The 15,786-nt window shown below is 40.4% G+C and overlaps 1 protein-coding gene across 3 annotated transcripts in view; it reads left to right on the forward strand.

The window, feature by feature from the left end:
• Window positions 1–5,506: 5,506 nt before the first annotated feature.
• grin1b (glutamate receptor, ionotropic, N-methyl D-aspartate 1b) overlaps window positions 5,507–15,786 on the forward strand; it is a 53,623-nt gene continuing 43,343 nt past the window's right edge. For all 3 annotated transcript variants that reach the window (XM_028456589.1, XM_028456587.1, XM_028456588.1), the window contains exons 1-4: window positions 5,507–6,065; window positions 8,195–8,451; window positions 9,166–9,300; window positions 9,647–9,823. In XM_028456589.1, coding sequence (XP_028312390.1) covers window position 6,065; window positions 8,195–8,451; window positions 9,166–9,300; window positions 9,647–9,823 — 570 coding nt within the window. In that variant the 5' untranslated portion in view covers window positions 5,507–6,064. The remainder of the gene's footprint in view (window positions 6,066–8,194; window positions 8,452–9,165; window positions 9,301–9,646; window positions 9,824–15,786) is intronic.

Here is a 15,786-nt window from a genome sequence, read left to right on the forward strand (position 1 = left end):
CTACAGTACCTATAAGTTTGAAAGTGTCAGCATTTTGTGCTTTTCATAGCCCAAATAGCTAAACATCGCTATTTCCTAACCGCTGTAAGGCAGGAGGAGGCCACACCCCTTCTCAAAAGCACGTTGCTGCTCTGCCTCTGTTCCCATAGCGTGTTTTTATGTGTTTGTGCAGTCAGTTCCCCAAGATGACAACCATTTATGTTCAAAGGCAGCTCTCTATGCTGAGACCAACACCTGAGCTACCAGACCTTCAGCAAAGGTAAGGTCAGAAAATGTTTCATATTTTCCACAGTGAATGGTACAAAAGGAAGGATTGACTTTGTGGATGAGCCTCACTGAGGCTGTTCCGAGTTGTTGTTGTTGTCATTTTCTCCATGTTTCAGTGTTTCCAACACAAACAACGGATGCGCTGCCGTGTCATAAGATATATCTTGTTGGGAGAGTATGGAGGCTATATTAAATAATTGTTTATGTTTCTTTAATGGTGTTTTACAACGTTGATTTTGTTAGATGGCTAAATGCTTGTTCATGTGGATCTTGTTGGGTTCTTTCTTTATTATGAATTTTATATTTTGATCAGCGCATTGAGATTACTTTGTTCTAAATTGCACTATATAAATAAAGTTGAATTGAATTAACACTTGCTAGCAGAAACATATGAAATTTGTCATTGGTGTTGACATTGGTGGTCTCAATTTGGAACGCCCGGCCTACCCTACCCTAGTGCTCACGGCACGTCACTGCTCACACCTGTCCTTAATCAGCCGTTCATTAGTCCCCGTAGCACAGTAGAGTCTGTCAATCAGCTGGTTATAGAATTCACTCCCAGATAGCAATCTTAATGCGACAATTAATAAACAAATACACCCAGACATGAACACATCACATCAAAGTCATATACAAATTAACATACTGGGTTTCCATACCATTGACAGTCAGATATTTCCATATTTGACACATGCACTGCTTTATTTGAGATTTATAAAGCTAGTTGACGACAGTATCAGATTCACTTGATAAATCATTGCCTCGGCTCCTTGCGACAGTGAGACGGAACCAAAGAATACATACGACACCAACCGTGAAGCATTTGTTCTTTGGTTATTTTGTTTTAAAACCAAATTAAAGTAACAAATAAGCAGTGTTCCTCAAATATCTCTGCGGAGCAGGATCCAACTGACCTGAGAGTTTCAACATGGCTGCTGCTTGGTTCAACGATGTGCAACGTCAGATTTATTTGGACTGCAATGATACCGTGTGCATCTAAACTGACTGTTGTGGATCTGAGGAGATCCGGATCAGCAAGGACAACAAACTGGATTTGGAATAGATGGGGTTCAACTCCCTACAGTGTCTTTGCTAAAAGCCAATATATATGAAAACACAATAGGTATCACCTACACTATTCACAACAAACCAAAATGTCCCTAATATCCCACCTTTAAACACAACGTCATTTGGCCATCCATGAAAAAGCTACTTAACCTCCCACTTTTCTATAGCTAGACATACTTCCCACGGGCACTACACTAGTATTTTAAATTATTCTTTTCAGTTTTTATCCAGGCTCAATGACACATGCATACAGATAGACAGACTGGATTACGTGCAGACAACTTTGTTTACGAATCCTAATTTTACACACACGGATCAAGGTACAGACACAAATTGTATTACGCACACACACAAATGGTTTTGTTACAGTAATGGCCACATATAAGTGCAGCTTGGATGGAAAAGGAGGGAAGATTAGCTTCTAAGGTGGACTCGGAGGAGAAAGATGAAAGCAAGAAACTTTTTGAGGAGGAGGTCAGAATAGCAACTGTTAGCACGGTAAGTTAGCCAAAATGTCAATTCAATTCATAGACATTCCAGAGCTTAATTTGGCAGGCACTTTGGCAGTTTCTAGCGACATAATGATGGCCGCTGAGTCTGGTCGTTACACAGTTTTGGTTTTACTTGATCTGACAGCTGCCTTTGACACTGTAGATCACAGTATACTGGTCAATCGATTCAAATCTGAGATGGGGTTTTCTGGTGCTGTTCTGCAGTGGTTTACCTCTTATATAAATGGAAGAACTTTTAATGTTGCTATTAACGATGTTATGTCTAATATGTCCAACCTGTCATGTGGAGTAGCCCAGGGCTCTGTTCTGGGGCCTGTTTTGTTTTTATTGTATCTGATGCCTCTTGGTTAATCTGTGGTTTTAAAATTATGTCTTGTCATTTTTATGCTGACGATTTCCAGTTGTACTGCTCCTTTAATGACTCAGAGTTTCACTTTTTATCTGAGTTCTTAGACTGTATATCCTGTATCAAAAACTGGTTGTCATCAAATTATCTCCAGATAAATTCAAACAAAACAGAAACTCTGATCATTGCTCCTGATAAAACGATCCCTCTGATTAAAAACTCTCTTGGTGATCTGGGCTCATCTGTTAAAACCAGCCTCAGAAACCTTGGGGTCGTTTTTGATCAGTCCATGTCTTTGGAGGGACATTGTCATCAACTGACCAAAAGCCTGAGAAATATCTCTAAAGTGAGGCGTCTGTTATCAAAATCAGATCTGGAACTGGTCATACACGCATTTATATCATCACGCATTGACTATTGTAATTCTGTTTTTACTTGTTTTAATAACTGGACCCTAAACCGACTCCAGATCTTACAAAATGCTGCTGCCAGACTTTTAACTGCTACTCCTAGAAAATCCCACATCACCCCCATTCTTGCTACTCTGCACTGACTTCCAGTTAAGTTTCGCATAGAATACAAAATCTTAGTTCTTACGTTCCGAGCATTACATGGTCAGGCCCCTCAATATATCACGGACTTGTTGTGCCCCCTACACTTCAGGGCAAAGCCTTCGGTCTTCAGGTCAGGGTCTCCTAAAGACCCCAAAAACTAAATTTAAAACCCGAGGAGACCTGGCATTCCAGGCTGTAGCCCTCAGACTCTGGAATAACCTGGACAGTCTCTCTGGTACCTTAACTGTGTGAACACTTAAAAAAAAACTGTTGAAGACTTTGCTTTTCAGAAAAGCTTTTAGTTAACTGGATTTTAATTTTTTATTATCCATTTATGATGCTGCTCTTATGATGTGTATGCGCTCATGTTTTATTATTCTATTATGATGTTGCGCTTTATAAATAAATTACTTACTTACTTATTTGATTAATTCCAGCACCTCATTAAAAGAAAAAAAAAAATTCCAACTCGTTTTCTGCTTTTAGGTGTTTCGTTAAATTTTGAAGTATTATATTTGGACAGCTCTGTCTTTTTTTGTTGAAATAACTGGGAATTTTATTGTAAACACAAAATTGAATGTAGACAGCGCGAATGAGGAAGAAAGAGGAAAGTCAATCCATGCTCCCAAGCTACTTCTAAAGGGTGATTTTGCACAAAAATAGCTTCTCTGTCAGCTCTGAAGACGGTAGAAAAAGGCAAAAAAAAAAAGGCCGTTGGATTTAAAGAGCTTTTTAAACCCAATAAGTGAAGCTAAGCTTGTGTTAAAGAAGTCCAAGCTTATTTCTGTGGAACTCGCGGAGCAGCAGCAGTTAGCTTAGCTGGTGGCGTCGTCAGGATTGGTACGCACAGATCCACACACACACAAACACACACATACAGTACACACAAGGTATTTATGTCAAATCAATATATGAGCTATACGAAAACTCAGAGTACAGAATGGCAACATGAGATATATGTATACTTTTGTAAAAGGAATATTACTAATGTATTGAAATAATTTGAATTATTGCATGTTAAGTTTGAACAAGTAATAATTCATAATATTGTATTATATTAGTAATATTTTATAAATGTGACATTTATTTGCAATAAAAAATACATTCAGGGCTCCTGTGTGTCCATGCGTGTGTGTGAGAGTTTTGATGATAATAATTTAAAACAGAAAACATAAAGAGTAAGAAAAAAAATAGGAAACAGTTTGAATTACAGTTATACAATTGCATTAATATTAAAGATTATTAGACACATCAAATTTGGTGAGCTCTCCCAAGATAAACGTCTTTAAAGTAGTGAAAGAGCATATGACATGTTTAAAGACCGTGTATAGCAAATTCTGACATTTTCTTCTAAACACATTAAATAGGTCATAAATATATTCCTTAAAACATGTACAAAGCCATTCAACCATTTATAATTTAAATGTGGGGCTAGGCGTCACAAACTGTTTAAAATTTCTGTGTTCAGCATTTAATGAGCGGGTCAGAAATCATAGCCACATAACGTAACGGAGCTATCATTAGCATAAATCCGACCCTGCTGCTGAAGCGCACCAAATTTCTGCAGCCTCCAGAGGGCGCAATTCAGCCCCAAGCTGAAAACAAACCACATATTCAGACTCCAGGGAATAAAACACAGCACTTTTTTTGCACCTCAATTTAGTTTTTTGCCTCTAGGGGGGCACAGTTCTGACTCTACCTGCATCGGAAGAATGCACATATTCGGACGTTTCAGCTGACAACCTTCTCTGGCACGAGCCGATCCATTTTTTGATTTTCCACAAGTTTTCGGGTTTTTCACACTGCTCTCCCCCAGAGACACAGTTCACGGAAGCAGCGCCCTTCTGGTCAATGACACATGTTTCTGTGGTGTGACAAACTCATAACACACATTTATTTCTGCTTTACACAGACTTTAACTGGTTGATCTCTTCCATGTAGGCTCCAACACCTTATTTACTTTTGAAACAATGTGCAGATATATGTTCCTGTATGTCGCATGCTTTCACATATCGTATGGTGGTGGGTCACTATGACCAAAAAATGCCAGGAGCCATTTTTTGGTCCCAGTCCAGCCCTGGTCTACGCTCACACTGGAAGAAACTATAGAGTTCAGTTCATGCGGTTAACCACGGTTAGTGAGCAGTTAGTAGTGATGGGAGCTCGGCACTGATGATGACGTCTTGTTGCTTAATTATGAGCCTTAGCTAATGAGGAGGGAAGATGCTTGTTTCTATGGCAACCACATGAAAGAATGTGGGGCTGCATCCCTGCTGCCACGGCGACCGCCAACATCAGCTCAACCCAAACACTTTATTACTGTGTTTACCTTCACATGAAGGGTGTGTCTCGCTCTCTCTCTCTTCCTCTGTGTGTGTGTGTGTGCGTGTGCGTGTGTGTGTGTGTGTGTGTGTGTGTGTGTGTGTGTGTGTGTGTGTGTGTGTGTGTGTGTGTGTGTGTGTGTGTGTGTTCAGTTTGGATTCATAATGTGGAAAATAACACGTTTATTAGTTTACATAGTTGTACACAGGAATACAACTCAACTTAATGTCTGTAAACTTGTACACTGTTACATTATGAACACACACACACACACTCACACACACACACACTGATAGATGGATGTGGATGGATGATGTATGAATAAAAAAGATTTACTGAAAGTAAATAAATGACGTCATGATTATATGAATAAATGAATGAGCGCGTGAACCAATTTTCTCACTCGACGCTCGTTTCCGCGCTGCCATCATAACAAGAGCGCGCCTCGATTTCCGGGAACGCGCTTCTCACATCCAAGGACAGAGCGGCGGCGCGCCTGAGCATCAGGTCACCTGCTGATCCGCGCGAATCCCGAGCAGAAACCGAACCAGAACCGGAACAGAACTGAACTAAACAGAGTCGAACCAAACCGAGTGGAGCCGAGCGGAGTGGAGCGGATCCGGTAACCGGGACCGGGTCCCCACAGCGCACAGAGGGTGAATCAACAGGACACAGTCTCCATCACCCGCTGACCGAACCGGCTTGGACCTCCGGTACGCTCCGCTTTAAGGGCGAACAGAACCCGCACATGCACCGAACTGCGTGTGATACCAGAGATCAGAGAGAAACACCGAGCACAGCGTCAGACCAGAACCTCAGCACGATTCGACCCGCGTCTCCACGGCTCTGGACCAGCACCGAGAGATCAACAGGAGCCGCTGTTACGGAATCCGACCGGGACTAGAACCGAGACCAGGACCCAAGAACAAGGACCGGGCGGGACCAGGGGCGATAGCTTGGATCGGAACCAGCGGTCAGACAGATCACAATAGAACAGTGAGTGTTAGAACCAAAACACGAGCCCAGACATGCACGCGCGTTTATCATCAGCATGTTTAATGCCTTTTGGCACGCGCGCGTGTGTGTGTGTGTGTGTGTGTGTGTGTGTGTGTGTGTGTGTGTGTGTGTGTGTGCGTGTGTGTGTGTGTGTGTGTGTGTGTAAATCGCATTAATACAGGACAACACGCACACACACACACACACACACACACACACACACACACAGGCTTGTAACTGGTTTCATGCCTGGTATAATCCCATTGTTTACACAGTCCTTTAATGCTATACTTTTAAACTGGTTTGAAGTGTTTATTTGGTTTCACACTGATACCAAAGTGGGAGGATGACATTTGTTCATGGCACACCATGTTTTACTGGTTTCTCACTGGTTTACTGGTGTTTCACTGGATTCTGAGTTGGTTTACAGACCTGAGTAATACTCACCATACTCAGTGGTTTATGGTTTCATACTGGGTTTTTTTTAAACTGGTTTAGTTGTAAGAGTTTTTCTAATTGTAATAATGTTTTTATACTGGTTTGAGTTTCTAGTTTTTTGTTCAGGGGAAGGTTTTTAGTTTAATGGGACGCTTTTAGTTCAGTGGAATGTTTTTAGTTCAGAGAAATGTTTTTAGTCCAGGGGAACGTTTTTAGTTCAATTTAATGTTTTTAGTTCAATGGAATGTTTTTAGTTGAGGGAAAGGTTTTTAGTTCAATGGAACATTTTTAGTTCAATGAAACGTTTTTAGTTTTGGCGAAGGTTTTTAGTTCAGGGAAAGGTTTTTAGTTCAATGGAACATTTTTAGTTCAATGAAACGTTTTTAGTTTTGGCGAAGGTTTTTAGTTCAGGGAAACGTTTTTAGTTTAGGGGAACGTTTTTAGTTCAATGGAACATTTTTAGTTCCGGGGAAGGTTTTTAGTTCAATGGAAGTTTTTTAGTTCAGGGGAACGTTTTGAGTTTAGGGGTAAGTTTTTTGTAGTTCAATGGAACATTTTTAGTTCAGAGGAACGTTTTTAGTTCCGAAGAGTGTGTTTTAGTTCCGAAGAGCGTTTTTAGTTCAATGGAACGTTTTTAGTTCAGGGGAACGTTTTTAGTTCAGAGGAACGTTTTTAGTTCAGGGGAATGTCTGTAGTTTGGTGGAATGTTTTTAGTTCAAGGGAAAGTTTTTTGTTGTTCAATGGAATGTTTTCAGTTCAGGGGAAGGTTTTTAGTTCAGGGGAACGATTGTAGTTCAATGGAACATTTTAATTAAGGGGAACTATTGTAGCTCAGGGGAAGGTTTTTAGTTTCGGGGAACTTTTTCATCATTCAGTGGAACATTTTTAGTTCAGGAGAAGGTTTTTTGTAGTTCAGTGAAAGTTTTTTGTAGTTCAGTGGAATGTGTTTTGTTCAGGGGAAGGTTTTAGTTCAATGGAATGTTTTTAGTTCAGTGGAATGTTTTTAGTTCAGGGTAACGTTTTTAGCCCAGGGGAACGTTTTTAGTTCAGGAGAAGGTTTTTATTTCAATGGAACATTTTTAGTTCAGGCGATGGTTTTTAGTCCAGGGGAAGGTTTTTAGTTCAATGGAACGTTTTTAGTTCAGGGGAAGGTTTTTAGTTCAATGGAACGTTTTTATTTCAGAGGAAGGTTTTTAGTTCAAAGGAAACATTTTTATTTCAATGAAACGTTTTTAGTTCAATAGAAGGTTTTAAGTTTAGGGAAACGATTTTAGTTCAATGGAAAGTTTTCATTTCAGGTGAAGATTTTTAGTTCAATGGAACGTTTTTAGTTAAATGGAATGTTTTTAGTTCAATGGAACTTTTTCAGTTCAGGGGAAGGTTTTTAGTTCAATGGAATGTTTATAGTCCAGGGGAATGTTTTTATTCCAGAGCAATGCTTTTAGTTCAGCGGAACGCTTTTAGTTCAGGGGAAGGTTTTAGTTCAGTGGAATATTTCTAGTTCAGCGGGACATTTTTAGTTCAGTGGAACGTTTTCAATTCAGGGGAACGTTTTGAGTTCAGGGTAAAGTTGCTACGGTGGAAAGCCAGTGAAATTTTGTGCTCCTAGAGCAGAGTGTAGATTTTGATTTCTCTGTATGTAGGTGAGGTCACATGACAAGTTTCTGACTTGCTGATTGGCCCCTTCTTAGTGACGCTGAGCGGCGTGCTGCTCCTGGCAGTGCTGGTCGGTTGCTCGGTGGCGCTGAGTGGCTGCGAGCCACGGCTAGTGAACGTGGGCGCCGTGCTGAGCCAGAAACGCTTCGAGCAAGTGTTCAAGGAGGCGGTGCTTCAGGCCAACGCGCTCTACGGGAAGGACAAGTTCAGGATGAACGCCATCTCCGTCACACACAGAGCCAATGCTATCCAGATGGCCCTGTCCGTCTGTGAGGACCTCATCTCCAACCAGGTGAGTCACATGACACCTGACAATGTTCTTTCACAATAAGAGTCTCAAAAGGATGTATAGTTTCTGAGGGTTAGTGTGAAAAACTTGGATCTATTCTTCTTCCTCTAACATCCTGCTAATGCTTTCAGAGTAGAGAGAAAATAAAAGTATTTACACACACACACACACAAGCATTTATTTATTTTAAAATGATTAACCCTTCTAGTTCTGATCACATGGTTCGTCAGGAAACAGCTGCGTTAGAGGTTTCTTCCATATTTGTAGTCCTGTCCATCAGAGGTAATGCTTTTAGTCATCTCACTAAAGTTTGTTTCCGTTATTTGTATTGTTTCGTGCATCAGGGTTTTCTCATGTTTATTCTTGTTTCAGTTATTATCGCATTAACTCTGTAAAGTAGATGTTGCATTAGTTAAGGGCTGTTCTTCTCTGCTCTGGAAACACAGAGAGAAAGGAGGCCAACATGGCTGTGAACACAGAGAGACATCAGATTAACTGTGCAGCGCTCTGATGTAATCCTCCTGACATCACAGAGGACAGAGCTGCGGATTGGGGGGGGGGGTCAACACTAGAGGATAAAGGAATCGACAATAAATTATGCTTCATCTGTGATTTAGAAAACAGTGTGAGTCAGAGTCAATCTTTGAGTCAGTGAGTGAGCACAGACTCAATGACTCAGTCAAAGACCCTGAACTTCTTCTTCTGTTCTTCCTGCAGGTTTACGCCATCCTGGTCAGCCACCCTCCTCAGTCCAATGATCACCTGACTCCCACTCCCGTTTCCTACACCGCCGGCTTTTACAGAATCCCTGTGGTCGGACTCACCACACGCATGTCCATCTACTCTGACAAAGTAGGCTTATTGACATTCACTGACAGACACTGACAATTGACAATGACACGCTATGCTGTCCTGTGGTTTTTAAAAACCACTGAATCACAGCTCAACGCTCAAACATCCCACACACTCCAAATGCCTCACGGTGCCTTCAGGCTCCATTAGAGCAGCTCTTAGATTATTCACTCTGTGTTTTATTGATGACAAGAATATCCAGCTGTTTCCTGCACTCCTGATCTAACCCACTGCCAACATCTCCTGACATGAACTATTCACACACACACGCGTGCGCACACACACACAAACACACACACGCTGCTGCTTTGTGTGTGTGTGTCAGCAGTCCGTCCTCTGTCCTCAGAGCATCCACCTGTCCTTCCTGAGGACCGTCCCTCCGTACTCTCACCAGGCTCAGGTTTGGTTCGACCTGATGCGAGAGTTCAGGTGGAACCACATCATTCTCATCATCAGCGACGACCACGAGGGGCGAGCGGCACAGAAACGACTGGAAACGCTGCTGGAGGAGAGAGAGACGAAGGTACACACACACACACGTACGCATGCACGCACACACCCACACACTGGGCAGCTGTTAACATGAAAAAGCAATATGACAAACAAACAAATAAACGCTTCCTGTGGCTCTGACCTTTGACCTGCGGCTGCCTCCCAGTGGACTGACGTGTTGATGCTGATCCACTGGGAATGTGAGGATCATCTCCTCAGGGCGTGCACAGACCTTCATGCTGTAAAAGAAGCGGAGCTTGATTTGCTCCCATCACTCCCAGTCCAACTGGACTTTAACTTCCTCACCCTTTACTTGTTGTTTGGTACGGGTTAGGTAGTTTATTCTTGCTGACTGTGCCTCTGTGAGCCTTTGAAACCATTTGTTCCTTCAATAATTCAAAGATGAACAAACCTGAGAACATCTCTTCTTTTGGAAAGTTTAACATCAACAACCCCTGATGGTTAAATTCAGGCTCAACTCTTGTTCTCCATCTTTATCTCATTCCTTCTCTTCTGTGTGTCTCCTGTTCGTCCTGTCACACACACACGCACACACACACACACACACACACACACACGGAGGATGGTTTCTTCTGATGTTGGATGAACTTGAGAAGTTTGTGTTTGAATTTGAACCTTCATGAATTTTAGAGGAGAGCCTTTTTAAAAGTGGAGCTTCATGAATATTCAGCACTGAGCTCTGCTTGATGTGATTCATCATGTAATAATCATCATAAATGCCTTCACAATAAAAGAGAAACAAAAAAACAAAGCTGCATGAGAGCCTGGATGGATGGATGGTGGATGGATGATGGACAGAGATGGCAAAAGTACCCAGATTCCTTACTTGAGTAGAAGTAAAATACCTATGTAAAAAAAACAACTTGAGTAAAAGTAAAAAGTACTGATCCAAATATCTACTCATGTAAAAGTAAAAAGTACAGGCTCTGAAATGAACTCAAAAGTAGTTTTAAAAGTAAAAAGTATTTCTGTTGCACGAGTCACTGGCTGCAAAGCTATTAAACACAGGATCATTTATATGGAATCTGCTTTAGCAATAATGTTTGAACAAATACTACATGTCTAGTATCCTAATGTACTTCACTATATAGTTCTTTAGGCATTTGTATTGTGCACTTGAGGTTAACACATCACACTTCTAAACATTGAGTGCACCCCTGGCTATGACATAAGGCTCTTATTTCATAACAAGGGGTGCACACAACAGTTTTGATCTGGTTCTCAAGGAACACCAGAGGTTGTTTCTTGGTGGCACTAATTTTTTTAATGTCTGAGTCATGGGTCAGATATTTTTTCTGATAAAATAAGATTCATTGCAAAATTGGCAGTTAAATAAAACCTACAGATAACAGCTGACTTCATAAAATGAAAAAGAAAAAAACCCACAACTTTCACTATGACATTACTGCTGTTAACAGTACTGGTTACCTTTTTTTTGATCATTTTAACAGTAGCAGCACCTACCTAAAATCATTCCTGCTGACAATGTTTGTACCCCTGAGAACAAGAACATGAATATCAATGATGTCTGCACTGTAAAATGTTAGGTACTCAAAGGAGCACTAACACACTTCGATGTGGTGCTCATTTTAATATTTTTAATTTTAAAAATTTTCCTTGTATGTTTGTGTAAGCCCTCCCCCTCCCTTTACTTTCAGCTTCTGTCTGATCCTGGCTGAGTGAGCCGCTGGGTCAAAACAGTTGACGTGCAAAAATAAAAAAAATAGGCTTATAGGCTATATATAAAGTGACAAGCCTTTTTGGGAAATGTAAGTAGTAGAAAATGCTGAAATTGTAATGGAGTAAAAGCAAAAATTTGACAGAGAAATGAATACTTCTAAATGTACCAAGTACCTGAAAAATCTACTGAAGTAAGTAACAAAGTATTTGTACTTTGTTACTTGCCATCTCTGATGATGGATGGACGGATGAATAATGGATGAATGGGATGATGGATGGATGGACAGATAGATGGATGGAGGGATGAATCATGGATGAATGGATGGATGGAAGGATGATGGACGGATGGATGGAAGAACAAATATGTCAGGGATGCAAACAGAGGACTCAGGTGCGGAGCTTACAGTTATTGTTTATTGTCCAGGACCGTACAAAACGCTAGGGTCTTCATACTCCACACAGGAGGGAGGATGGATGGATGGATGATGAAAGGACAAAGGGATGGATGGATGATGGATGGATAGAGGGATAATGGATGGATGACTGATGGATGATGGATTGAGTAAATTGACATTTCTGTCTCTCTGACCAACTGTTTACAGACTAATTGTGTGTAAATGTGAAACCTTCATGTGAGGCTATATTCACTTCACCTTTATTTATATTGTGCTAATTACAACAATAGTCATCTTGTAGCACTTATCAAAATATTAATTTCTGAAGTAAAAACCAACAAATCCACATGAACATGCATCAGCTACAGCAGGGAGAACCAACTCCCTTTTAACAGGAAGAAATCTCTGTTAGAACCAGGCTTAAAGGTGGAGAACATCTGCTTCCCCTGGTTGGGGTTAGTGGACAGAAAGAGGAGAACAGAACATGATAGAGAGACTAGTTGAGCTGTGAACAACAGATCAGAAACTGCCAGCTTCAGCTTCAAGACACCTGAAACAAAAAAAGAGAGAGAAGGGCGAGGAGAAGGCACAGACTGCAGAAAAACATGATACAGTATTAGCAGGTCTGCCTGCATGTCTATGGGGTGGATATCAGTGTAAATGTTGTGTAAGCAGTGTAGTGGGTATGTTACAGGCATTATAAGGTCATGACTGTTTCTGTGTGGACAGCACCCATAGAGGACCTTGTGTAGATGGTGGTACTGGATTGTGTTTGAATGTAATTGTTGGTGTTCTACTATATCGTTTGAGTATTTAGTTTCTATTTTAGGTTTAGGGCTTTGTTCCTAGGGGTTAGGTTAACGCTATTGTACACTTTTGTGAATAAGTAGGTTTTGAGTTTAGCCTTAAAGATGGAGAGAGTAGCAGCCTCCCGTACTAAGACTGGGAGCTGGTTCCAAAGGCGAGGAGCCTGGTAGCGGAACGCTGTGCCTCCTGTTCTACTTCTAGACATATTTGGATCTTCCAGTAGACCAGCAAACTGAAAGCAAAGTGTTCTGCCTAGGCGATAGGGCACTAACAGGTATTTACGATCTGCAGGAGCCTATTCATCTAGAGCTTTGTGTATTAACAGGAGAATTTTAAATCATTCATTTTTCAGCATCACTCTGGGCCAAGATATTCCTGGTTTTAGAGATATATTGTTTTTGACCAAATAAAATGACTTTGGTTTTATCCTGGTTAAGGAGAAAGTTACAGCTCATCCAGTATGTGATGTATTTAAGACAAGCCTGGAGTTTTCATAACTAATGAGTTTCATTTGATTTCATTGACAAATAAAGCCTTGTGTCATCTGCATAGCAATGTAAATGTATATTATGTTCTCTGATAATAGTAATAATGATAATAATAACATTACCAATATTGTCATTTTCAGTTCATGAAGTGATATCCGTCTTCTCCCTCGATTTTCTACGATCACAGAAAATCGGAGTTCCTTGTAAAGACTTAATGTTGGATTTACGGGAGCCAATGAGGTCAGCTGATGCTGCTGTAAGAGCCCCATCATTGGGTCATAGCGTAAAAGTACAATCAACTCTGTGCTGGGGCCTGAAAAGGAGACTGTGATACAGCGTTCTCCACATTCTAAAAGGGCTTCATGTCCCGTTTATCTCTAAATCATGAAAAGTGTGTGTGCTCATTTGAGTGGTCCGTTGTGTAAGCTCTTTTTAACTTTTTAACACACTTGGACACACTTTGTGTAAAGTCACTCACATGTCATCTACCCAAACATTCTGTTTCTATTGGCCTCACATTTGACCTCTACATAAATAATCACGTGTGTGTGTGTGTGTGTGTGTGTGTGTGTGTGTGTGTGTGTGTGTGTGTGTGTGTGTGTGTGTGTGTGTGTGTGTGTGTGTGCTGACTCACTGTCACACGTCACCCTTGCTTGTGTATATTTAGACTTTACAAAGTCTCTCTGATCGTATTTTTAGAGCAGAACAAAAAAGGTGTTTGTGTGAAGAACTACAGCGTCTTCTTCACACACACACACACACACACACACACACACACACACACACACACACACACACACACACACACACACACTGGTTTGTAACTGGTTTCATGCCTGGTATAATCCCATTGTTTACACAATGCTATTCTTTTAAACTGGTTTGAAGTGTCTGGTTTCACACTGATACCAAAGTGGGAGGATGATATTTGTTCATGGCACACCATGTTTTACTGGTTTTACCATAAACCACCATACTCAGTGAGTATGGTGGTTTATGGTTTCAGACTGGTTTGGCAAAAAATTGTTCTTTTTTCCTAATTGCAATAATGTTTTCATACTAGTTTGAGTTTCTCTGTTTTAAACTTTGAAGTCAGCACATGATCACCCCTCATAGCACTGGTTGGAGTCACTGGTGTCAAACCAGTAGAAACAACATTTTCAGTTCAGAGGAACGTTTTCAGTTCAGGGGAACGTTTTTAGTTCAGTGGAACGTTTTCAGTTCAGGGGAAAGTTTTTTGTAGTTCAATGGAACGTTTTTAGTGTAGGGAAACATTTTTTGTTCAGGGGAACGTATAGCTCAGGGGAACGTTTTTAGGTATGGGGAACTTTTTTTTTAGTTCAATGAAACGTTTTTAGTTCAGGAGAAGTTTTTTTGTACTTAGTGGAACGTTTTTTGTAGTTCAGTGGAACATTTTTAGTTCAGGAGAACGTTTTTTTGTACTTAGTGGAACGTTTTTTGTAGTTCAGTGGAACGTTTTTAGTTCAGGAGAACGTTTTTTGTAAGTAATAAGATAAGAAGAGCTTTGTGTGCATGGAAATAAAGGCAACCAGGACACGCAAAATCACGTCACCAATGACGTAATTTCAACATGGCGGCACACAGGGTAAAGTAGTCCCAGTTTTAAAAGTTAATACAATTCATATGGTGCAAGACAATGCTATTTGTTAGGCGTAGATCTTCTAATAAGGACATTTCAAAGGTTTTTGGCCATATTTGTAAAAACAGTGGAGGATCCCTTTAAAAGAGATGTGAAACAAGCGAATTTGTAACTAAAACATTGTAACACAGTGATAACTGTGGGAAAATAGTACCATATAAACAAAAACAAATGGCAAAAAAATCCATGTGTTATTGCAGTTTAGGACAAGATGAAATCACTTTTTCTGTCTCTGTCACTCCTATGTGATACAAGATATTATATTGAAGGTTTATGTGGAGAAAAACAGGAACAAGAGCGTCTGGAAATTAATGGATGGTTAAATTACTCAAATTGTAGCAATACGGTACTGGCCCACTCATGTAGTTTTTAGGGAGGTAAATACATTTCTGCCACTGTTAATGCATCAAGTGACCCCCCTTTTTTTATATAAAGAACCCTAAAGTTTTTTTAAGCTGAGAACAAAAAAATGGAAATCTTTTTACTGTTTAGCACAGTAAAAAAACACGCACTTTCCTTTTACTTGAGGCAGTGTGCTGGATCAAAAAGGTCCAAAATTGCTATGAAGAAACTTTTTACTGTTCACAGAAATAACTCAGCTCAAGGTGTTGAGTGAGTATTTAATTTTCATATTTGACTTGTGAGTTTATAATTCATTGGCCATGCAATATACAGAGAGACTGTAAACATAATCATAAAGAAATGTGTGTGTTTTATAGCCCAAAGTCCCAAAGCTGCAATCTTAAAGAGTGTTATTACAGTATGTATTGCTGTAAAAAAAACAAAAAACAAAGGACTGTCCCATTTCTATTTCTAGTGCTTCAAGCCCTCACAGCCTCAGTGAAGTCAATGAGGGTTCAAGGCAGTGAGTGTGTGAGTGTGGACATTGGGATTGGGTCTCTGTCTGTCCAATAGACTGTTCACACTGTTAATGATTGTTTCC

This window comes from Gouania willdenowi, chromosome 9, assembly GCF_900634775.1.
Source record: "Gouania willdenowi chromosome 9, fGouWil2.1, whole genome shotgun sequence".
NCBI classification, from domain to species: domain Eukaryota; kingdom Metazoa; phylum Chordata; class Actinopteri; order Blenniiformes; family Gobiesocidae; genus Gouania; species Gouania willdenowi.